Source organism: Planococcus citri, chromosome 3 (assembly GCF_950023065.1).
Source record: "Planococcus citri chromosome 3, ihPlaCitr1.1, whole genome shotgun sequence".
NCBI lineage: Eukaryota > Metazoa > Arthropoda > Insecta > Hemiptera > Pseudococcidae > Planococcus > Planococcus citri.
This window is the reverse complement of record NC_088679.1, coordinates 15,987,689-16,013,706: the sequence shown is the minus strand read 5'-3', so window position 1 is coordinate 16,013,706 and position 26,018 is coordinate 15,987,689. Positions and strand designations below refer to the sequence as shown.

Here is a 26,018-nt window from a genome sequence, read left to right as displayed (position 1 = left end):
CCTCCAGCAAATTTTTGAAAAATGCTGGAGCCTCCAGTGAATTTTTGAAACTTGAAAATTTCTGAAAAATTTCATCATATCACATACCAGGGTGTCTAACAGGTAGTGAAAGTACTTATTTGAAATACGGGTAGTAATGATTTTGAAAATGGATAATGAAAGTAGAGAAATGGAAAATTCGAACGCGCAACAAAACCTTCAAATCATTAAAAAAAAAGTTTATGTGAAAAATTTGGCTTCGTTAATTTTTGTCTGTGTGTGTGTGTGTGGGAGGGGAGGGTAGGGGGTTGAGTCGAGTTTTCTAAAAATTTGGTTGAAAAAAATGGTGAAAAAGTAGTGATTTTTTCGGGAAAAAAATCCGTTTGATACTATGCATTCTTTAAAAGTATGTATTTTCCCCTCAAATTCCACGATCACCTACACAAAAGATTCAAGCGATACTAGTACATACATGCAAAATAAATTATTAGGTTTCTTTTCACGCTAATGGTAAGTCTAGATACTCATACTGCATGAACATTATGAACATACATCATATTGTTGTACATACACATCACAAAAAAAAAAAAATAACAAGCAAACAAACAAAATTACTCGTGTATTATGTAGGTACAATTTTTATTTTCCATAATATCAATATCGAATTGCACATGAATTGATTACAATACCAACACTTACTAGGTACTATAGCTAGTAGCTACTACAAAGTAATCGTAACTCGCGTAAGTACAGGTAGCGTACAAAAAAAAAAGAAAGTAAATAAAAGAAAATAAAAAATGGTACGGGTAGAGCGTATACCTATAGTTTTTGATTTCAGAAACACAATTCCGAAATATAAACTTTTTTCGGTAATTAAAAAAAATCACAATACGCGTCGTTCGTTGTACGAAGACGAGCACATGTTCATAATCGTAATTAGCCTACGCGTAATAACCGATTGCGATTGGCGAATTGGGCGCCTCGATATTATCAATCGTTCAGTCTATACACTCGAATCAACTCTCAACCTCAAGCCTCAAGGCGATATAGATAGCACTACTGGACACAGTTCGAGCGTATCAAACGCGCGTGTAATTTCTTCGAAAAAAATTTAAGGTAACAACTAGCTAGAAAAAGAAAACTCGGCGTTTAACGCTTCGCAGATCTTTTTACACCTTTCGGTCATGGATATACGTGTAGCAGTCGCCAGTCGTCAATCAATCGTAACCAAATACTACATCGATCTCTATGTACGATACCCTTGCGCAAAATGAAATTGCAAAAAAAAATTTCTCTACAAACCGACCAAAAAACCACGGTATAATCGACGAAGATCTACCATCGTCGCGTCGAGTCGAGTCGATCAATTTAAATAATTTGAAAACCACCGAAATATAGAAAAGAAAGAACACAATTAACATACTCGTATACCTACGTAAAAGTAATAGAATTAAAGTTAGGAAAGGACCAGAGAAATAACACAATAAAGTCGATCGTCGTGTCGCAAATCAAGATGAATACGGATACAGTACCAGGAGATCTTCGATTTGAGCCTAGACCATTTGTATCAGGGCCAATTTCAACGATGGTCAAATTTGAAAAAATAAGTCGAAAATTGTTCGATAAAATCAAAACCGAATCTTCACGAAAGAACATCCGAGTTTCGTACTTCTGGAATGGGGGAAAAAAGAGAGATAAAACTCGAATAGAATTCTAACCTTCGAATGATTCAAACTGGTTGAATAAGCGCGACGCGTGCATTATAAATAGATTTTCGCAGCTTACTATTCGAAATAACTGTAGATTGCGAATGGATTTATCGCCAAAAAAAAAAAATAAAGGCTACTTTCTAGATGAAAATATTCGATCGACGTCTGATCGAAACGATTTCGTCGCGATTAAAACGTATGTAAATTCATTTTCGCAAATATCATTTTCAAGGTGTAAAGTTAGGTCACTCATTTGCCACGAAAATAAATATTTTTTCACACACGTCGCCCCGCCATTTTTTTTTTTCAAGACCGGTGCCAATACACGTATAGACGACTACATTTCATTTTTTTTTTTTTTTTGCCAAGCCAAGCTAAGCTAGTAGCTAAATTGCGACAATTGCACGCACAACGAAATCGGATAAATGCCGAGCTCGGATAACGGATAATTCACCGGATAATTTAACAACCGAGTACCTAATACCTAAACTACCTGTGTATAAAATTGTTTAGTAGCAGGTATACGTGGTATAGGGCCATAGGCTATCTATTGGTTGCATCGCGACATACCAACCATGTGACCACCGTCACATTCCTAACAAAAACATAATTGGCTATTTAAAAACACGACACGACAACGACGCCGCCAAGATACGCGAATTTTTTCCAAATAAATTGGGCTTCGTTTGATCAAATCACACAATGACGATCAGACTGATGATGATGATGATGATGATGACGACGACGACGAAACAAATTACAGAAAAAAAAAAAAAAAGTAAAAATGAATAAGTCTTCATCGAAAAATGGTTTCGTCGCGATTGAAATATATATCTATTAGGTAATTCCCAAAGCGAATATTTTACCGAATGGAATTTTTGGCAATTATAGTATAATACTGACGCAGGACATCCATCATTATTCCCCACGAACGCGGTGATTCGGATCAGTCGAGAAGATTACCTACTTCGTATGTTGGCAGGGGAAAATTAGAGTAAAATATTCGCTTACTCGGAACCGTAAAATGTATACAAAATACCCTAACATGTACTTAGTAAACATATGAAAAAAAAACTCGTAAGTTTACCTTAAAAATTACTTGACCAAGTCAAAAAAAAAAAAAAAACGTCAATGAAATATCACATTTGAACCATGATATACAAGTAAAAAGCTGAAAAGCTTAAAGATAGAGATACTCATCGAACTAGTTATAACAAAAAGTTATACATATTCATAGAAAATAATATCGCTAAGTAACACATATCTAATGGTTTCAATAGAAAAAAAAAACTCGATTATACTAAGTAACTAACTGCGTTTAGCTAAAAGATGCATTTTTTTTAAAATTTTTTAGATTTTCAATTTTTATTATATTTTTTTTAGTGGATAATTTCGAGATCTTCGATGACTTGATTCGAAAAGAAAGGGAGAAAAACAAAAAAAAAAGGAAACGCGTATACATAAAAAAATTCGTATATAGGCTACACTGCACTGACTAAAACCGTTATAATTATTATAATAATTCAGTCTTGGTATTTCAGACATGTCCCAATTTGGTTACTTTTTTCACCCTTGGTTATATTTTGTTGATATTTTCAGAAGAAATCACTTTTTGTTACTCTTTTTACCAGAAGGTTCATTTTTTTTTTTGATTTTTTACTGTAAATTGGAAAAAAAATGCAAAAATTTCAAATAATCACTTGTTTAAAAAAAAAAAAAAAAAAAAATAGTAGGTTATATTTTTATTGAATTATGTACCAAATGAAATATTTTAGAACATTTTCAGGTCTTCTTGAAATAATATTGTATTCCTAAATGAATACATAGAATGATTCAATCAGAGGCGTGACGAAGTGATGTGTCGAGGGGGGGGGGGCAGGGGCAGACTGATATTTTCCGGATTTTTTCTGCCAGATTTTCTCCACTTTTTACCCCAGATCCTCCCCTTTTCAATATTTTTCCAAATGTGGTTCGAACAAATTTTTTCAAGGGGAGAGTTGGAAACAAAAATGTCGAATAATTTAAAATGTCATAAAAGTCTGTACCCCCTCCCCTGTTGATTTTTTACTTTAAATTTTCGTGCACGAATATTGATGAACATATTTGCAGTATGTACTAGAAATTTTTGGTGAGAAAGGGTTACCAAAGTTGATTTTTTTTTTTTTTTGAAAAATATCATTGGGATGCCTGCTATTGCTGGACACTTTGATTAGAAGCTGCGAGACGTACCTCGATGCTTTCGATTTCGAATACGTGCTAATCAGCTTTTTAAATGTATTCAAAAGAAATGAGAGGTAATCATAAAAAAGTACCGATACGGACAAAAAGAAAGAAAGAAAGAAAGAAAGAAATGAATGGATGAAAGGAAAGAGGAGTGAGAGACAGAGGGGAAAAAATAGGAAAATGGGGGAAAAATCGAGGAAAGGAAAATGAACGAATATAAGGAAAAGAAGAAAAAGGGCAGAATTTAAAACATTAAAGCTGCGGTAAAAATAAATAACTTACGTACATTTAATAGGAATTGAAAGAATTCGCTAACACCTATAATATTTTAAAAGAAAAAAAAAAAAAGAGAAAGAAATAAAGAAAGAAAGAAAGAAAATTGAAAACAACATTACAGAAGTTGCAGATTATGGGAAAAGCGCATGCGCGAAGCTTTTAATGACGGCGGCGCGACGAGCGATGTCCGGTGTGACTCGGTCATTCGGCGCCCAACACATCTTTCTGGTATCTTTTGGTAACGTAACGAGCCGCTTCGGTGAGCTGATTGAGCGTATCTCCTAAACCGCGTAGATGCCTTTGAAAATTGTGTTCGATTATTTCTAAAGTGGACATCTTGGTGCAGGCGTCCAATTCGGCATCGATTCCGCTATCGTTCTCCATACTAGCCTCGGAATCCGGATCGCTGATTACGGACGCGGCCGACGAATTGGTTGAGGATACTGATGCGGTGGATGGCCTGCGTATGTGACCTTTGACCGAGGTTAAGAGCGGCGCATTCAAGAAAACGCTAGACGTAATTATGGGGTTGACTGTGACGTAGCAGCCGCCGATGCCATTGCCGCTGTGCTGGCTGATACAATCCTCATCGGCTGAGTCGCCGGCGCCGGCACGTGGCTGATCTTTCATGCCCCATTGCAGCTGATTCTTCAGATTACGCACCATCGTGTACAAAGTAAACAGATCGGGTAAATTGGTCAGAATGGCGACCAGCGAAGACGACTTGTAGTCGCTGCCGCTGTTGTGGTGGTGGTCGTTGGCGTAGCCGTTGCAGTTGGCGTGCGATTGCGAGCTCGTCTTGGTCGTCGCCACGTTCTCTACCTTCAAATCCATCAGCCGACTGGGTACCAATATGGTATCGTCCATTTCGTGCACCGCTTCGACGAAATTCTCCATGCATTGAATGATGCTGTGACTCGAATAGCCGGTCTCTTTCTGACTAAATAGGTTTTTATTCAGACTACTCCTGCGAACATGGCAAAACAAACAGACAATCCAATTAGTTGCGTGTACAATCTATACATAATAATATACATATGTACGTCTAGGTCTAAATAGCTAACTAGGTATACGTATGTATTTGGTGTAAGTGACACCAACAATAGGGTGTACCTTATTTTGTGAAGTTGGAATTTTCCACCTCACACCCTTCAAAAGTTGTTACCTCGGGAGAGAAAATAATTCCCTACTTTTTTGTGTTTACCCTATCTGCAAAAATCCCCCCACCAGTTGAAAACATCAAATTAAAATTTTTACGTTGAATGAAATTTTTCTAAATAATTCTCTTTTCAAGAATAAACTTTCTCCGACCCTTTGAATCATATTGGCCTCTCAGTAAGGAGTCCTTCAAAAGTTGAAAAAATGAGACAGGCATGAAACTCACTATTTTTTTTTTGCAAAAAAGTGACCAAAAATTTGAAAAAAGAGACCTAATTTTCGAGAAATGTTAGCAAAGTATATACTATGTAGCAATCGTCGGAGAATTTTTTTAGTACCCCCCCCCCTCCTGGCATGAGCGTAGCAAAGTGTTGATGTGTACTAGGGTGTACCTTATTTTGAAAAGTTCGAATTTTGTAGCTCCCACCTCCCAAAAACATGACCTCAGGTGAGAAAATAATTCCCTATTTCTTATTTTCCCTCATCTGTAAAAAAAAAAAATGGCGCCGGTAGCCCCTTAAGTGGGGTAAAAATCGAGAAAAAGTTGTATTCATGAAAATTTTTTGTTTCTGCACCAGAATGTTTCTAAATAATCCCTTTTTTAAGAAAAAAAACTTCCCCGGCCCTTCAAACCATATTGGCTCCCTAGTAAGGAGTCCCTCAAAGTTGAAAAAATCACCTAAAATGATAATAAACCAAAGTTATGGAAAATTTTATGAAAATATTTCATTTCCACATTAGAGTTGTTCTACATAACCCCCTTTTCAAGAAAAAACCATTGTTGGGCCCCCAAATGATTTTGGCTCATTTGCATGAAGCCTCTCAAATTTGGAAAAAATAAAAAAACATTAAAAATTGATGTAGAAATTTTTTGCAATTTTTTAGATAACCACTTTTTCAAGAAAAACACCCTTTTCTCCTCCAAATGATGGTGGTCCTCTTTTATGAGACCCCCAAAATTGAAGAATATTGAGAAAGATGAAAATTGATGTCTGTATAGGTAATCGTAATTTGGTGAACATTTTTCATCTCTGTGCACAGAATGCTTCTAGATAATTCTTTTTTCCAGAAAACCTTTTTCTCAGTCCCCTCTACAATGCTCACCACCTACATAGATGATAGAGATCCATTAAATTGAAATTTTTTTTTTTGGAATGGAGGTAAAGTCTCCTATGTAAAGATAGTTTCAAGTCATGGATATGTTTTTTTGCTTCCAACTTGAAAATGAAATCCCATTGATAGGGATTCATGACGATTTTTCCCAAGATTTCAAGTCTTGCATTACAAAATATCAGAACGTCAATAAGTCTTCTGAGAAAATTTGACATAATTTTATTACATAGAAATTTTTTGAACATTTTTAATTTATGGGTAGCATATTTCCAAATGAGCACATTTTCAAGAAAAACGGTCCCTTGGTCTTCCGAATGATGTTCGTTCATCTTGCATGGGGCTCATGAAGTTGAATATAGTACATCGAAAAAGATGAAAAATTGATGTCTGCGAGTACAAATTATTTGAAAATTTTTCATCACTCTTCTGTGTATAGATAATTCTGTTTTCAAGAAAAACCTTCCTCCAGTCCCCACCCCCCCCCCCTCAATGTTGGGAACCTACATGAAGACCTCCAATGTTGGAAACATTAAAAAATTGAACAAATTAAATGACATTCAATCTTCTTTCTGAGTTCTTTTAAATGACTTCTTTTCGAGAAAAAAATCTCTTTCAACTTTGTATTGTTTCATTTTCACTATGGCATTCAATTCACTCTATACTTAGGGGAGCTGGGATTTTTATAAAGAAATATAATGAAAATATGCAGTAGGTATTTTATGCAATTTTTTCATTCAAAATAGGTATGCAAATATTTCAGTTTAGGTGACGTATTCCTGAGAAGGATTTTTCAAGCTGAAAAACATGAAAACTGTTGATTCAAAAAAAAATAACAAGAGAATGCTCAAGCATGCGAAAATATGTAGATTTTCCCCTGAAATATGATAAAATATTCAATTTGGTGGGAAATGTGCAAAATATGCAAAATTATATTGTGGGCTCATTCATCAGGAAATTTCATGATTCATGGAGATCTTATCAAATATGCACTTTTTTCCAGTCCATAAGAAAATATGCTGACTGCAAAGCATGAAAATTACGCCGAAAGAGATCAATGATTGAAATCAATACCTTGGTCCCCTAATCTTGGCTAACTGTACTCATCCAGTAAGAATAAAACTTGGAAAATCAAGGTAACTATAATGAAACTTTGACATTCATCTTCCAAATTAATCGAATTATTTTTAGAAACTGGAGAAGGGAGCAAGTCCCATTTTTTCATCGTGGAAATGTGGAGGGGGGCAAATCGGAAACATCGAATAGTGCTTTTCTGATGAAGATGGACCAAATAAAAAAAAAATGTAAAAATATATCTGCGGTATTTATTTTGTCTAAGGGTTACAATTTCCTTTTTTTTCATCATGCAGAGGGGCCAAAAGTGTATGAACGTATTACCAATGAAAGTGGACCAAATCTAAGTACATATGTACATATTAGAAATATTTTTAAAAAACGTAGAACTTTCAATTTTTCGGACTTCTTATATCCTTTTAAAAACCGAGGGCCAGGGAGCTTCCTGGCACGACTTATTTGTGCTAACACGGTTGGAGAAATTTATCTATAGGTGGTGAATGGTGATAGGGGGGCTTAAATTGGTATATAAGTTGATTTTATCAAAAGAGGGACTTGATTGAATTGAGGCGTTGGAAATAGAAATTTCACAATTGAGATAGGCTCCTCGAACTGACTACTGTGAATTTGGGCAAATGCGGCAGTAAAATTGGAAACGTGTTCGTAGTACGTACCTATTTGTTGTCAAATAATCGTACAACATTCTGTCCATGCCATCGACATACATAATTGTATTTGTATTTAGTTACATTACGCGTATACGCAGACTTGGACGTTTCGATTGCGCGATGCACAATAAAAAGTACGTAGATGACCGTTGAAAAAAAAAAAAAAACCCGAATCAAAAACTATCAAATTTTGTCGAAAAATGACCGCAATGAGCACGACGATCGATAGCTGATAGCTGATGGACGAAAGTATGCACGATTCGGCAAATCGACTCGGACTCGAACGACAATCGTTGATGGGTGCAATTCGAACGGACGCGATACTTGACGTTTGCCGACGGCGGCAGCGATCCGGTGATAGAAAGACAACCAACGGCCAACAGCCACAGCCGAACTAGCCTGACCTCGGGCCACGGTGTTTCCTATACCAACAGACCGGACAATGGCGATAGCAGAAAAAAAAACGATAACAGCTACCTATGTACGTAGGTACTTACGTACATAGTAGGTGAGGTACCTACAATTTCGCTTGTTTGTTGGTGTAGGCAAGTCGGAAGGAACCATTCTCGGCGGACGTTGTCAAATTTCCGGCGAGCAGCCCGGAACTAACTAGTAAGAAATACGCCATAATATCGTTTCCATGTCCTATTGTCGCTATTCGCAGACGGAAATTTTTTTTCATAATTCGCAAAATAGATATCTATACCAGTGCCCTTATACTTCCTGGTTTCCAGTCAACCAATCAACAATCGTATAGTCTTATGTACGATGAGTAGGTACCTACACCTACATATAAGTATTGTGTATTTTGATTGTTTTACCCATCACCTTCGCAAGCGTGATAAACGCTCGGTTTTTGCCCCATAATTACCTAACACCTAATACCACTGCAACACGCTACACGAACCTACCGATTCTCATCATTCTCTCCTTGGGCAGCGGCACATCCGAAAAATAGATGCGGCGCTCCGCCGGAAAGAATATAACCTCGCTCGCAATGAGCTATTAGCTTCGAGTATCGTAGCAGATAGCATGGATACGACCACTGAACTATGTACAGGCGATTGACATGAGCAATTAGGATTCAACATTTTGATCAAAATTGATTTCAAGCTCGCTGATGACACAACCTAAGGTGCAGAGCTCCTCGAACAAGAAACCACACAGTTCTCGCGGTCGCTTTTGATTTTGGCCTTTGAGTGTGCTAGTTCGGTGCTACCACTGCTGCCTACATTGGCTATACCTTAACCTAAGCACTAAGCAGCAACTCGGTCATCCTGCTTACGTAATTCTATACAAAATCTTATCATCGTTTCGTTGACCGTCGGCCACGGTCGCGACTCTCGATGACCACCACCAATGACCAAGGTGTATAGAGCTAAACTACGTAGGTATTTGTAATGAATGGCAAGGGCATGTACATCGAGTCGATATTTTCAATTTTTTCCTTTATCATCGTACCTATTCTTCGAAACGATATTTTTTCTTCGAGAAGGGACCCTGGTGGTGGTGGCCGGCGAATACAGTCGTTTTTTTCGTTTATCACCGGAAGCAATAAAATATAACGAAATCGCTGGTGAAACAGTGTTTTTTTTCCACACGTCAAAATATAATAACAATAAAGACAGTTTTTCGAATAATTTTGCTATTTTTCGTTACGACTGTGACGTAAGTTGTTTAGTTGTTTTACGTTGGTAATTCGACACCTTTGCCTTACCCCCCGTACAACTAACCGTATGAATTAGGTAGGTATAGGTACGCGTATGAACTTAATTACTCGCACCTGAGCGCGCACATTTGAATATTCGTTAAAAAAAATTTTACTTAGTAAATAAGCGAATTAAAGCTCGAAATGAAATGTCGCGACTCGAGTTCTTCTAATACATTAACGGTTGATTGGCTGCGACTAGACGAGGTGCAATTTATATGTAGGAACCGGTATGAGTATATATGGAAGGTACCACAGGGTGGCGTGGGAAAAAACCCGTGTCCTAGATTTGGACGAAAATTGGTGAGCAAGTTAACTTGTAGTGGGTCCAGTCGTTCCAGCTATTTAGGAGGCTGTACCGGGGGTCCTCAAAGTAGGGTTTTTCACCATTGAAAATTCCTCATTCAAAAATTCAACGTTGGATTCGCATCGAAATTTCATTTTTTTTTCTTTCAGTAATTTTCAGAAAGTCGATGCCAATTTTTACAGTTTTTCTAGCGACTCGATTTATCTTTTGTAACTTTCTTGCTATTTTTTTTTTGGTTGGGTATTTTTGCCATATTTTTTACCAAATTTTCAGACATTTGGTCGTTTTCTTATACTTTTTCCACCAATTTTTGCAAGGTAATCTCGAGTGAGGAACTGAGGAAGTATAGAGTACGTTGAATGTGTTTGATGATAGCTGCGGTAGCGTCTATTCTTGGGTCCCTCCCTCCCAGATTGGTTGGAAGGTAGTAGTTAATGTAAGTAGAAGTACATAACACTGGTAGATACATATGCACATTGACTAGGTAAATTGCGTCTGGGCGCAAGACGTCGCTTCGAGTAACTCTAGCTACGTAATCTTATAAGTACGAACGTAGCGTACCCATGACCTATATGCAACGTTCAACTTGGTACACATCACATTCGATATTCGACATTCAACATTCAACATTCGACGACTATCAAATATCCAGCAAATGCACTGCGCATACGATGCTATCGCAATGAGAAATAAGTTGAGTACCTAACAGGCTATATGGAAGCATTAGTGAGCCTGAGTCCAATGAGTCTAATATTGAATATAGGAGTAGGGAGTAGGTAGAGGCACCTATGTCGGGTGCACGGAACCGAAATACTCGACAAAACCGTTTTGGGGTATTTGATTTTTCAGTGCGGGCTGTACCTTACCTATACCAAAAACCTATGTACATAAATCGTCTCGTAGCCTCGTGTACACTAACATTAGATATTATCTTGTCCACATTTACTCACAGTACACACGCAATCCGTGCTATCACGTACGCAGATAGCAGATACCATACATATCAACAGAGATAGAAAAGACCAGGCAGCGAGCTATCCGAGCATACATCATACCTTTACCTACATATCTCGTTCTTTGGTATGTTTGACCAAATAGGATCACGCACGTAGGTGTCCACTATCGACACCTTACACTGATAAGGATAAGAACACCGCAACGCGACGTTACAGTTCTTGTGAAGGGAACATCGTTAGGAATATTTTAAAGCAAACTTTTCAAAAAAAAATTTGGCCTCAGTCGAAATTGCAGATTTTGCATTCCAACGTAGGACTCGCAAGAAATTTTTTGTACTGGACACAGCTAGATCGGAAGAGCATGCGAAAATTCATCACCAGCCAAAATTTCAATTGCTAAAGTACATTTTTTGATTTTTGGCGAATTTTTAAAAATCAAATTCAGGCCAGAAATGAGAAATAAAATTAAAATTTTAACAAATTGACCTATAAAACAGCTATAATTGGGGATTTACTCTATTTTTGACTTGCCAAATCGATTGGAAATGGTTTCAAACCGTGTTTCGAGCAGTTCTGGAGCCTCCAGCAGATTTTTGGAACTTGAATTTCATCAAAAATGAAGTTGAAAATTCGACATTCACGCTGTACTGCAACTTGAACATGCTATTAAGTCGACTGCTGGTGATTTTGTGTCATTTTGTTGAAGCCTCTGCGACTTTTTGAAAATTCTTAGCGCCTCCGGTAAATTTTTAGAACTTGAGATCTCCACAAAAATTTCATCAAATGTAGTTGGGAAGCCAAAATTCATTCTGTTAACTAATTTCAATATGCTATGAAGTCAGATTTCAAGTCGTTTTAGAGCCTTCATCAGATTTTTTAATGCTCGAAATTTCCATAAAATTTTTCCGAAATTCATTCTGCACTCCAATTTCAACGCCCTATAAAATCGATTTTGGGAAGATTTCAAGTCATTTGACGCTGTTAAATTGCATACTGCACAGCTGCTGATAATGAGTACAGACTGTAGCTTACAAGGGCTCTCCACTGCATGATATTCTCCGATTGGAATGAAACTTGCACTAGAGAACAGAGGACCTCAGAAAAAAACCATCCCCTAATTTTCACGTGCCTTGGGGAAATTGAGAAAAAAACCAGTTGAATCACCTCAACCAATAAACTTCGAGAGCTAAGATTTGGGTCAAAGAAAGTTTGCTGGATACTTAATCGATTCACAACATCCCTTAGTCAGATTTATTTCAATCTGAAATTTTACAAATATCATCATAAATAATTGAATTTTTTCATCCTAATTTTTTTCTATCAAGATAATATGTACTTCTCGATGATCGGCCCAGAACAATGGCACATGTTTTTACACATTTTGTTTCAAAGATTGTTTTACAGATAGTTCACAATTTCGATAACTCGTGAGAACAGACTCATACGTATCCGCACTAGCAAGTTCGATGTGCCTATGATTTCGAAGAAATTTGGCTTCATTTGGACATCGGGATGCACTGAGCGGGTAGGTATGTGCTGAGTTGATGACCGAGATGTCTATTCTCTCTGTTTTCTTTTTGCTTTCATCACTTCCATCAACAAGGAGAGTACGGAGAGGCAGAGGGAATAGTATTATCTATTTTGATAAGCCATATTTCTTACTTTAGAGAATCCATGCTCCCATTTCGGTGTCTTGCTATAAAGTTCATCCTCTTGTGGGTCCACAAGTTGGAAATACGTGATGATAAATATGGCTACCACGTGTAGGAGAATACTTTGGTAGGGTCAAATTATTAATGTGTGGAGTAAATTGGTTTTGCCTCTGCCTAGTAGTTCATGGGCCGGTCAGCGAGAGAGTTGTGAATCAACTAGGAACGTTATACGTGAAAAATATACATACCTATATGACAAAATTGATTCTACTAAGAATACCTACCTTCGAGGATAGGACACTTTTATTCGCTAAGCTAACCTGTTGACTTTTTTTCTAATTTTGTATGGCCTTGCTTTCTGAGTGAAACCACTTTCCTTGTTCAAAAGAAAACTTGGAATTTTCGCCAAAAATCAACTTGAGCAGCTGAAAATAGGAAGATGGAAGTTTTTTTGAGGTGCTCTTTCCACCTTTTCAAGTTTCATTCTAGTCTGAAAATATCGTGTGGATTGGGGGGGGGGGGGGTTATTGAAAGTGATAGTCTGCATTCATTATCAGCAGCTTTGCAGTGTATAGAATACATACATATTGTTTTTTTTTTTAAATGAATACTTATGAACAAATTTGAAAAAAACAAACAAAAATTGAACAAGTAAACCTGACTCACAAAAATGATATAGGTGGGCATTTGAATTGGAAGTGACAACAAGGGAAATATAATTGTAAACGCCTTTTTTAATGAAAATATCCTTTTTACACTTCTCGTGATTCTCATCGACGAATGTACATTTTACAGGGTCATTTACTGTTTCAGTCATCATCTTGAGGCAAAGTAAGTGATATGCGTGGTCGCATATTTTGCCTGGGACAATAGCCTGAGAATGATGAATAAATTTAATACTACACTCCTAAATTGTATGTTCAAATCTTTCTATCATTTTTTGAAACTATTCGGAGCAAAAATGAAATGATTTTGTTCAAAAATTGAAGATTACTTACTTCTAATGTTCTTAAGTAAAGCGATATGCACAGGCATCTCAACTGCATTTTGAAAAAAAAAAAGGAATTTAAGGAACATTTTTCACCAAAAAAAGGACTAAAAAAGGACCTTAATATCATCGATTTCAAGTGTTTTGGGCCAATATCAACACAATTATTGTATTTGCTATAAAAAGTTGAGAAAAAAAACATCAAAATTATTTTCATTTGAAATATTTTTATGATATTAACAACTAAAACATCGATTCCTGTAGTCATCATTTTGAGTCAAATATTTCTCAATTCACTTGCGTATCCTATAAAAGTATAAAGTACATGATTGTATAAATCGCATACCTACTCTTTGGTTAAAAAACACAAGTAATACAATAAAAATCACTAAAATATTATTTTAACTAGTGCGCCGAATGCAGAAACAGAAACACATCTAGGCTCTCTGAGAACAGGCGGTTTTGGCGCTCCTCCAAATATCTGCCTGCATTACTAAAACAACGTTCGCTTGCTGAAGAAGTTGCAGAGTAATGGAAATTCTAATCTGAGAATTTTCCATTAATATGCAGCACTTTGATATTTTCTGGTGCAGTTTCCATCTTGTACAACCTAATTTCTGTGGCAACTTTGCTATCCCTTTTTTTAGGTGGAACATTTATAAATGTTTGAACGAAGTAAAGTAATTGGTTGTATTTGAATGAGATTTACTTAATTGTTTTTGAAAAAACGAATAAAATCATTGGATAAGTTAATATTAAAGTTATAGCAATAATTATTAACTTTATTAGAATTCAGATATGCTGTATCAAAATTGATGAAATTTGGAATTAATATTCAGAAAAACATTCCTGATAGACTGACGTTGCCTTTTTTCGATTTCATTCTAAAATTAGGTCCAATTCGAAAGGAAAAAATGAAAAAAAAACCAACGTCAACCTCTTAAGATTGCTTCCAAGTACATATAACATTTTCAATTTTCAGCTAATTTGGTTCATTATTCTCGAAGGAATCCTCTGTCAAGTGAAATACATGTCTGAATTCTGATAATATCGATGATTTTATTGCTACAACTCTTATACTACGTGTCCAATGATTTTATTCGCCTCTTCTAAAATAATTAAATCTTGACTAAGCATATTCAATCTATCACTTTACTTCATTTAAACATTTGAAAAATGTAATTCAATAACGCAATTTATGCCTTGTGACTTCTTGGGTATGCAACTCCTCAATACATAGGGCAACTCACTAAACGTAGATGTTTTAAATGTTTTTCAACTAAACCTTTTGTACTCGTATTTCTGGGATCTGCTTTTTTCGAATACTGCAACTCTTTAAAGCCAGGCCACAGGACTGGAAGTTTGCTACACGGTGAAGATCCTAAAGCTGTATTTTTTGGTCAAGCACCTCTGAACACTTTGGGACTAGGTATTGGAACTCAGGGTCATCCTCTTCTTCGAGCAATAAGTTGCTTTAGTAATGAGTATCCATTGGTGGGAGGATTATAAGCATAGAAAATGTCACTGTTCTGTCGTGAGCGGGGCGGAGGCCATTTTGATTGTTTGGTTTTCGTATTTCGTGGGGGGTATGCTGGTCCGCCATTTTCTTGCGAAAGCGTATTTTTTTACAACTCGAAATCTACGAAATTCACAAAAAAGTTTCAAGAGTCATTTTGTAGATAATGAAAGAAAGACGAATTTTGCAAAAATTTTGAAATTTCATGATGTACTTAGAACCTGAGATATCTAAAAAAAAAATTTTTTAATTTTTTCTATATCTTAGGTTCTGTTGCATGAAATTTCAAGATTTTTGCAAAATTGGTCATATTTTGTAATTTTCTACAAAAAAGGACTTCGTAAAATTTTTGCAAACGTCATATAGATTTCGAGTTTGAAAAAATACACTTGCAAGAAAATGGAGGACAAGCATACACCAGTATTTCGTTAACTAGCTCGTCTGCGTCTTCGATTCACATTGATATTGATAAGAAATTAATGGTGATACTAATCGGATCTCTACTCAAAAAGCATTCAACCAACTCCTACATGCACAGCTCCTGCTAAATACCACACAAAATTTTAGTCTTTTAGCACGGTCTGCCATCCACGCAGTTGTACACTGGTGGCTGGTACCTGTATATCTTCTGTAGTAGCTGTAAGTGTATGCTGTGCCTCTAATACATTACATACCGATACCGAATCGAGTGGCTCTGGCTATTACGTAATTTGCGTGCCAAGTGGTAATTGTTAACCGGCTCGACTGCATTATCTAAGGCGCGTGTTATGTGTTTTTTGGTTTATTTGACTAGCGACTTAGCGAGTAGCGAGTGATGAGAAACCTACAAATTTTTACACCTACATTTGTCTACGCGTGTGTATGTCCAGAATTGGTACATGTTCACTTCACTATATTCAGCAATGTAAAGCAGCGCAGCAGGCGACATGTATTAATTTTCAATCGAGGTTTGAAAATTTTCAAGCTAGCCATGGGCTCTTGGAGCTACGAAAAAGAAAACTGAAAAGCCAGCCATCAGCTATCGCTGGTATGTAGATGTGCACAGTGCATCGTGCATCGCGTATAGTGTGCAGACAGTCGAACCAGTTTTTCCTCTTTTGGTTCGCTCATCTCGCAGCTCACGTCATACAAGGTCATATCTCGTCAGCTGTACCTTGTTCTTCCAAAAAAGGTTGTTGATCTGAAAATGCTTCGCTTTCCGGATCCGTTTATAAGCGGTTAGCGACAACGATAACGGCAACCAGGATGCGAATAGCAGGTAATGGCCTTCCTTGGCTCTTTCGGCGACTCGACAGTCGACTCTTCTTCGCTTGTTCAATTGATTGAAGTTGGTGACCGCATGATTTGGTTATGGACGATTTCATTTATGACGAGAGATTTGGCGAATGCCGAATACTGTTCATTTAGTCTACCTACAATCTCGCATACGAGTATCAACCCATTTGCCATTTACCATAAACCATAGCCAATCTATCTTCGTAGTACTAACCGAAATGAAATTTCGCACTTGGTTGCCACATACTTGTGCTCGTACCTCAACCTACCCAATGCACGATCCTAGGCCTATTCTGTACAATAGTATATCTTACACAGACATCCTATATTTCGTATACCTATAAGCACCTACTAAGTAAACAGACTGATAGTCAAGTACATCGATGATGATGATGAGTAAAGATAGGGCTACAGATAAAGCACAAATCTCCGATTGAAATAGCATGGTACGAGACGTGCAGTTAGTAGGTCATCTCGAGGACGAATCGACAAACTGACGAAGAGTCCAAGACGAATCCAAAGTGTAAAATGACGTACTCGTACACAGACAGTGCTCACTGCTCGCCAGTTACCAGTTACCACCGAGGTATCATCGAGACGCAGACGGAAACGGAAACAAGGCCAACGATACGCGGACGCGCCGCGCATTCGCATTATTTGCATTACTCGTATGATTTCTGAGTGTCTACCGGCATGAAAAAGTCGAGAATTTGACTTGGGTAGCACGAAAGCTCGAAAATAGTATAGAAATGTCTTCAAAAAGCACGAAAATTTCTAAAAAAAAAAAAAGTTGGCGTTTAAAACTTGGAAATTTGCTGAGACTGGAATCAAAACCAGTTTGTTGAAAAGACTTTTTAAAAATTGATTTTTTTTTAGTATCAAGTACCAAAATGTGAGAAAAATATGGGAAAATTAGTGACTTTGAATGAATTGTGCATTTTTTTCACCATTTCAGCAACCAACTTTTGAAATTCAATTTTTTTTGCAAATTCAACATATTTTGGTTGCTGAATTCATTCAAAATTGCCAATTTTCCCCTTGGTTTTCTCGAATATTTTGCCATAATGGTTCAAGAATATACAGAAGAAACCAGTTCAAATTATAAGTACTTTTTTGGCCCACGCTTCGTTGGGGCCCCCTGTTTTTTTTCTTCTTCAAATTCTCTGGAAAATGAATTGTTCAAAGACAACGAGATAGTTTTACAAAATTTTGAGTTGGGAAGAAAATGAAAATTTTGCAGGTCATTGCATGGATTTTTTTCGATTCAAAAATCACAAAAATGTCTCGACTTTGGATTTCTTTGAACTGTACGAACTTTGTTAGAAGCTGCGTAAAATTTATTCGACACTTAGGTATTCTTTCGTGTTTTTTTTTTTTTTTGGTGAATAAAATGATGAAATGGACAGTGAGGGGCGGAGAGAAGAGGGTTCAATCTTGAAATCATATGTACCTTAACAGAGAAAATCAGCCATTGAAATATTTTAAAAATCTAGAAACTGGGGGGGGGGGGTGGTGGGCGAAGTTAACGCGGTACAAATTCCATTTTAGGAGTACGAAAAAAACGCAAATTCAGCTTTGTGGATTTTAGTAGGCACCCTGATAAAGATTCATTGTTTACTGACTCAGTAATATTCTTCTAATTTTTTCAAATTTGAAACATGGGCTAATGGACCTCGTAGTTCAACTCCCCCCCCTCCACCTCCACCAGAACTGTAATATCGATTCATTTTTAATTTGTCGTTTGGCATAATGTGTAAGACGTAATGAGAAAAAGAATAGGCACATCATTGCTAAAACGCATGCATCTCGATCAGCATGAATCCTTACAAATGTCGTCAAATGGTTAATTAAAAAAATATTGATGGAAACTGCGTGTATCTCTCTAGTCTTTACATTCATGTAATATGTTGTTCGTACACTCCACAACAAGAAAAAAATACAAAAAACTTAGTCACTGCAGCAAATAAATTTTGTAAACTGTCGATAAAACTACTCCTAAACACAGCTGTAAATCATCTCGAAGAAATAATGAAGTAAAAACCGAACAAAACACCAAAAGGCGGAAGAGAAAAATAATGAATGAATAATTATAATAATAATAATACAACAAACATCTTTGAAAGTAAAAATCCACATACAGCAATAAAAACACTGTTGTTTACTAAAAATTATTGCATGGTAAAACTCTTTGAACAAAGAAGCGTTGAAATCAATTGAAAGTATTGGAAACTGGAGAACCCCCTCTTCCCTCCCCTTCTGTACACCCCTCCCCAACCATTTAGCATACCTCTGGATTTAATTTATTGATCGTTTTATGGACTTTTTCTCACGTTCCTTATAAAAGTTTCTACCCCCCCTCTCTCTAACCAGTTAATTTTTCGCTTTTAATTTTCGTACATGAATATTGATAAAAATATTTGCGAAACTGAACATTTTTGGTGACTTTTGGTTACTTTTTTGATTTGAAAAATATCGTTGGGATGCCTGCGCCATACCTACATTTCATTTCTGGATTGAATATGTATGTAAAAACCAAGACAGGGTATTTTATTTGACAACAATAATTTTCTTTCGTAACGAGTACCTATAAATAAAAACCAAAGCATTATACGCTTAATAGGTACCTACGCAAATTTAAGTAAGTACGTTTAATTTCAATTTTATTCGCATAAGCAAGTAAATAGACAACAGGTGCATACATATTATGTGTTTTCAACTTTCGTTATTTGTTTCTTTTTTTTTTTTGCCGCAATATTCGTCATTATAGTAAGAAAATTCTTGGAAAATTTTTTGTACCGAACTGTTGTTACCGTACACGTGATTTAATTATGTAGGTACCTATTTCTTCGTAAGGTTAATGAATCGATTAATGCACATTGCGACATTCGCTTATGAGGGCAGGACGGTACGTCGTCGAGTCTTTTGTTCTTTATTTACTTATTTTTTTGCTTCGATTCGAGACAACGTTTCTGAATCTCGAGTATCTTAAGATTTTTAATCCCACGTTATTAACAAAAATTGACGCATTGTTTTCGCTGCACTGAGGAAATTTGCGGAAAGAACCGTTAAACTTTGAGTTGATGAAGAAAACGTGCACTCGTTGAATCATCGTGTGCTGTTTTTCGTTCCAAGTTCAGTTGGAACGTTTGAGAGAATCAATGAATGGAATATTTTTGAGAATTTTCCACTTTAGTCAAAATAACAGTATCGATAAATAGCGGACTCTATAATCATTTACATACTCGTATTATCAGCAGCTACTCGTTGTTTATTTCTTACGTCAACGTTGGACTAACGCTTCGAAATGATACTAAATTTTTCTTCCCTCTTGTCAGCTGATCGAGTGATCAGATTCCTTTATGAATGGAATTTTTGTTCGAGTATAAATCAAGCTATTACGGTGAGAAAAGAACTTCAATTAGGTATATGAAGACATACTCCACTCGTATGTAAGAAGGATTGGGAATAACGCCGACCCGACCTAGACAACAGCTCATCGATTGGAAAAATACGCTCACCGTCAATTATACTACTTATGCAATTAAATACTATGTAGGTCTAGAATTAAATCGATTGGCGATTGCTAATTTAAATGAACAAGTACATAAGTGCCTGCTCAAGTGTGTACTCGACAACTTGTGAGTCGATATAGTCGACAGTCGTGTATTCGTATAACGAGGAAGCCAAGTCGAAGATAACACGCGAAAATATGTAATAAGCAGTAAAGCAGAGTCGTCCACGGGCTGGGTACACGCGAGGGGAGCGAGTGGGGTGGCATAAGAGACGCGAACGACCTTGCCATCGCGATTACATTTACTTAGCATCGGACACGAAATCAGCCGGCGGCATTTCATCATCTCGAAGCTTTTTCCATTTCTATACATGTACCCATATCCATATTATTTTATTGGTAGATGGGTCCAGAATTTTGTGATTTTTATGAATTTTTTTTCTTCATGAAATGAAAATGCCCTAACCATTACATCCACATTAGGACGATGGCGACGATACGCGATGGAATTTCGATTTTTCGATTGAAATGTTAATCTATTCCAATATTTTCAAATCGACGCATGAAAATACGACCAACGAAACCAAACACCTAATACCTACCTGTGTATAGTATGAACGTCATTAGCATACAATGGTAGCCGGTGTTTTGATTTTGATTTGAATAATACATGTTCGATTCGTCTTTTAAAATGCAAATACGCGTTGAAATTGAGATCGATGTCAATTAAGTAGATCGATTATTTCCTCGACAGTTACAGAATAATTTGGATCAAATAGCCAAGCAGCGTGTTCCCAGTATTAGGTCAGGGACGCGTGGTCCAGGGCAGCAGCCTGATCAAAGGGGCAGCATTCGGTTAAAAGGGACGTGAACTTATATTTTACTCGAGACGAGACAAAAATAATTGAAGAAAAGCTTCACTCATGTGAGACAAATGGGCATACAAATACAAGCTAAGAAGGATAAATTGGAAAACTGAATCGATTAGGTCATTCAAATAAGTAGAGGTGCCTATTCGGAAGAATTAGGTCTCTTGAATAAGGGCTAGGTAAACGATGGTTGCCTCACTTACACAAACATCTACATACAATGCGATGCCAAGCACAATATGCATATATGTACCTTAAACCAGGCTGTTGAGAGGAGGCAAAGGGGCAGTTTGCTCCTGGCCCCATTTTTTTGGATGGTCCAGCAATAGAAAGACCTGTGATGAAATGAAAACATTGTTTTTTTTTCACTTCTCGAAGCACAAATTTGAATTTCTAACAAAGAATATTCAATTTCTGAAGTTTTTAACCCAAAAATACCTTCAAAAATACACTCTGTACATCAATAACATCGTTTTTATGCCTTTTAAAGTACAAATTTGTGAACGTTTTTGCCCTTTCTCAGTTCTTTTTCAAAATTGACTTTCTAATATCAATCAATTTTCTAAAATTTTAAAAGCTGCAAAACGAACTCCTCCCATGAAAAACATCATTTTTATGCCTCTAGAAATATCTACAAATTTTCTAAAGCTCTCTTATATCCCATTTTAAAATGATAAAATTCGCATTTGAGGCCTCCAAAAATTCACAAAGGAAAATAAGTTATATGAATATTGTATAAATCGGCGAAATTGGTATTCCCCCCCCCCCCATAACACGTTGGCAAATTTTCATTTGACACCCTCTCCACCCCCCCCCCCCTCAAAATCTCTAGTTTCATCGCTAGAGATGGAATCGAATGATATTTGCCTCTAGTTCGCTCCTGCTCTCTACTAACGAATTTAATTACAAATTTTGAACACCTTGATAAAGGGGCATCATCAGGATAAAAAGATGAGGCATCAATTTTTAATGAAAACGAATTTAAATAATAATTCACATGAAAGCAAACGATTTATACTGAGTTTACGAAAAAAAAAGCAAACTTTGGAGCCTCACAATCAGTACTTTTTGGTTGGATTTTGTGATACAAAGTTGGCTTGACAACATACTACGTAAACTTATCTTTGATTTCTTAAAGTTTTTCTACAATGGTTTTTGAAACATTGAAAAAATTACCTACCAATTTTAAAAGTAAAATTTTCATTTCTTCAATAAGTAAGTAGGTATTTTAATTCAGTTGTGTTGTAAAAAAATAAAATTGTAATTAGCGAATTATGCATAATAATTTTTTTTAATTTTCTTCTTTTTTCATTTGCTTTACTTACTTAATTGCTTTTTCAAAAATCCATAATGTTGAATTAATGTGCCATTTTTCATTTGCCATTTGATACGTTGTATGTAGTCTTCACGTCGTGCTAATCGCTAGTACTTGGTATTTCATTTCTATTTCTGTATACTAACTACTAGCGTTAGCGTTTCGATTTGGAAACTATTCGAAATTACATATCTAGAATTCTAGATAGATACATCGTAACCAGTTCCAGTGCTTAATACGTACGTTTGAGTGCATCTTTGCTGCACCTATACTATGTTTATTATTACGCATTTAGATTACGCCCTTTGACTGGTACATCAAAATTATCATCGCAACAGGCTATACTACGATCCTTGAATCGTTCGTCTCGTGAGTCTACTTGTGATTTTCAACAGGTACACGCCAGTAGTTCCAGTACCCAGACCTACAGCTCACAGTGGTCTGGAAAAACTCAATTTTTGGGGGGTATTTGTGAGGTAAAAGTTCATGATTTAAAAAAAAAAAAAAAACATTCTCCGAAGATCATCTTAAAATATCACGTTTCTAGGGTACTAAGTTGCATAAACTGTTGTTTTTCCATTTTTTTTTGGGAAGGGGAGGGAGTTTCAAAGTGAAAACTGCGATTAAAATGAAGAATGTGCGAGAATAGGAAAATACCACGTGTCCTTGGTAACTTGGCTCAACAATAACAATATATGTTTTTTCAATAATTTGTCAAAATAACACGATTCCTCCCCCCCCCCCCATTTGTTCATCAGAATTAATGCAAGGCTAAGGATCCAATCATCTAGGAAATTCAATTCAGCATCTTTAATAACCCATACATTGACAAATTCTCACGTCGAATTTTTCAAAAGTTCATGTTTTGCCCCCCCCCTCCCCCCGGACACACATACACGCATTGAGGGTTTATTTTGAAGTTCAGGGAAATATAAATACTGAAATCGACTTCAGCAACCCCAAAAAAATCCTACTTCGATATCCATGTCAAGTTTTTCGAAATTTCATGTTTTGCACTCACCCCTACCCCGGGCTCCTCTCGAGAGCTCATTTCGAGTTTACAGGGAATGTGAATACTAAACTAAAATCGACTTCAGACCGAAAACCACGTATTTTGATACTCATGTCAAATTTGTCGAAATTTCATGTTTTGAACCCCCCCCCCCCCCTCCTCCTTCCATTAAAGGCCCATTTCGAAGTTGATGGAAAAATAAATGCCAAAATCGACTTCAACGACCTGGAAGCTCTCCATTTCGGTACCCATTGAAAATGTGATTCAACATACCTGCAACTTAGTACCCTAGAAACGTGATATTTTAAGATGATCTTCAGAGAATGTTTTTTTTTAAAATCATGAACTTTTACCTCACAAATAACCCAGAAAAATTGAGTTTTTCCAGACCACTGTGAGCTGTAGGTCTGGGTACTGGAACTACTGGTGTATACCTGTTGAAAATCACACGTAGACTCACGAGACGAACGATTCAAGGATCGTAGTATAGCCTGTTGCGATGATAATTTTGATGTACCAGTCAAAGGGCGTAATCTAAATGCGTAATAATAAACATAGTAATATAGGTGCAGCAAAGATGCACTCAAAAGTACGTATCAAGCACTGGAACTGGTTACGATGTATCTAGCTAGGTATGTAATTTCGAATAGTTTTCAAATCGAAACGCTAACGCTAGTACCTAGTTAGTATACAGAAATAGAAATGAAATACCAAGTACCAGCGATTAGCACGACGTGAAGACTACATACAACATACCAAATGGCAAATGACAAATGGCACATTAATTTAATGTACGTCTATGTCGATGTTCATAAACTACATAGACGAGTTACATGGATACTTGATGAACGCCGACAGGGCGAGGGCCGTTCAATCGGCAAGGTCTCTCGTATGTACACGTTTACGTATATAGCACATAAAACCAATAATTTATCTTCAGGTACTTCGCGAATTGAGCAAAATAATGTTGCAAAAAAGTCAAATTCCATCCAGCTCTTTCACTATACTCGTAGGTATCAAAATTACATTCATAGAACAGAACAGCGATGACGTTGACCGTATAGCTCTTCTCAACCACACGAACCTTATCACTATCACGAGACCTTGGCGACTGACGTGTTTGGCGCCCACAGGCTCTCATTCCGTTCGACAAAATCCAAAATTACTCTGATGCTATTCTGCTATCTAGTGCTACCATTACAACAAGCGATGTAGACATGGGCGTATTTCAAAAATTGTATCATACTGCAGCAAGCGAGCGCAAATGCACGTTACAAAGTATCCAATTTGTCGTTTACTTTACACGAATACACGATCATTCATTTTATTCGGTAACTGCGAATTGAAGAATCGACATTCTCGACTATATTAATAATTTGATAACCGGCGCGATGAACTAGGAACTTGACACGGAAACATAAACTAGATAAAATAGAAGAAAAGCTAAAATACTAATCAAATTAGTACGTACTTCGTTCTGTACGACGGCTCCATTTCCAGTAAATTATCACAGCACTTAGAAATTGAATCGTGAGTCAACATTCCACCTAAATTTTTTACTAAAAAATTCAAGTAGTTGCTCTACTTTAAACGATTGTCGAAAATTTGCACCACTAAATTCGCGAATTAAACGAAAAAAAGAAGCACTAAACAATACAACATGAACCCCGTCAAAGCGGTAACTGACAGTTGAATACCGTACGATTACGATGCATCATACTTTCAATTATAGAAAGAATCACGCCACTAGCTCGACGAATGAAATTCCAGTGACGTACGATGGTGGTGGGAATGAACGATGAGTTCGCAAGTCACCGTTTTTTTCATGGTATTTTACATTCCTAGCTCTCCCCTCCTAATTTGCTCTAAACAGTCTCCGAATTAGCGAAGCGAACGGGCTGTTTTATGGTGAGATATTCGGTTATACGATCGGATTTCACGAAGTGGCGAAGATGGTTGAGAAAAAATGATAAGAGATGGAATTTTTTTCGAAAGTTTACGACTTTGATGTTCGATTTAGTCCTAATTTCGGGGTATATTTTGAAATAAATTGATGATATTTCGAAAGTAGAAACTTCGAGCTTTAAAATAAAGTAAATATTGGAATTATTCATCTAATATTTATTGATTAAACGTTTAACTGAAATTTGCCTATTTTCATGCGAGAGGTGAGTGACTGAAAATGCTTGTATCTCAAAAACCAAGCAAAAATGAGCTACGGGGGCTTCATTTTTGAAAAGTATAGGCTTTTACGATTATTTTAAGCTGTTTGAGAATAAAATTTGTTGATAAGTTGGTCATTTTCGAGCGATTTGAAATCTTTGTTTACAATATTTACGCTTCATTTCAACGTTGGTTTTCACGTAGGTATGTAGTTTCGAATACCCAGGTAAATTATCATCAAAAATTTTCTTTTAATTTGATTTATTTAGTCTTGATTTTTCTGAATTCTGCTTTTCTTTACAATTTTTGAAATTGGCTGAATAAATTTTATTTTATTCAGATAATAATGACTAACTAATGGCAATATTAACTGAATAAGAATAAATTAATTTTTTATTCAAAATTGAGGTAATTACCTATTTGAATTTCACGAAAAATAAATTATCTACTTAATTATAATTTTTTTAATTTTAATTTTATTCAATGACTTAAATTAAATTTAATCTCTAGGTATAGCTGCATGGCATTTAATGCAACTAGAAAATAATA

The 26,018-nt window shown here is 36.3% G+C and overlaps 2 protein-coding genes across 3 annotated transcripts in view; one reads left to right on the top strand and one right to left on the bottom strand.

Moving 5' to 3' along the window:
* LOC135841264 (nephrin-like) overlaps positions 1–26,018 on the top strand; it is a 1,354,679-nt gene that overhangs the window by 83,679 nt on the left and 1,244,982 nt on the right. The gene's annotated exons all lie outside the window — the stretch shown is intronic.
* On the bottom strand, positions 602–25,088 carry LOC135841599 (uncharacterized). 2 transcript variants are annotated; one of them, XM_065358629.1, is made up of 2 exons: positions 24,778–25,088; positions 602–5,154 (listed from the first exon to the last, which is right to left on the bottom strand). In XM_065358629.1, exons 1-2 carry the CDS (start codon positions 24,846–24,848, stop codon positions 4,389–4,391), a joined length of 837 nt encoding a protein of 278 aa, XP_065214701.1. In that variant the 5' UTR covers positions 24,849–25,088; the 3' UTR covers positions 602–4,388. The 2 variants fall into 2 exon arrangements, with proteins under 2 accessions (XP_065214701.1, XP_065214702.1); XM_065358630.1 differs by lacking the exon at positions 24,778–25,088 and adding an exon at positions 8,204–8,612.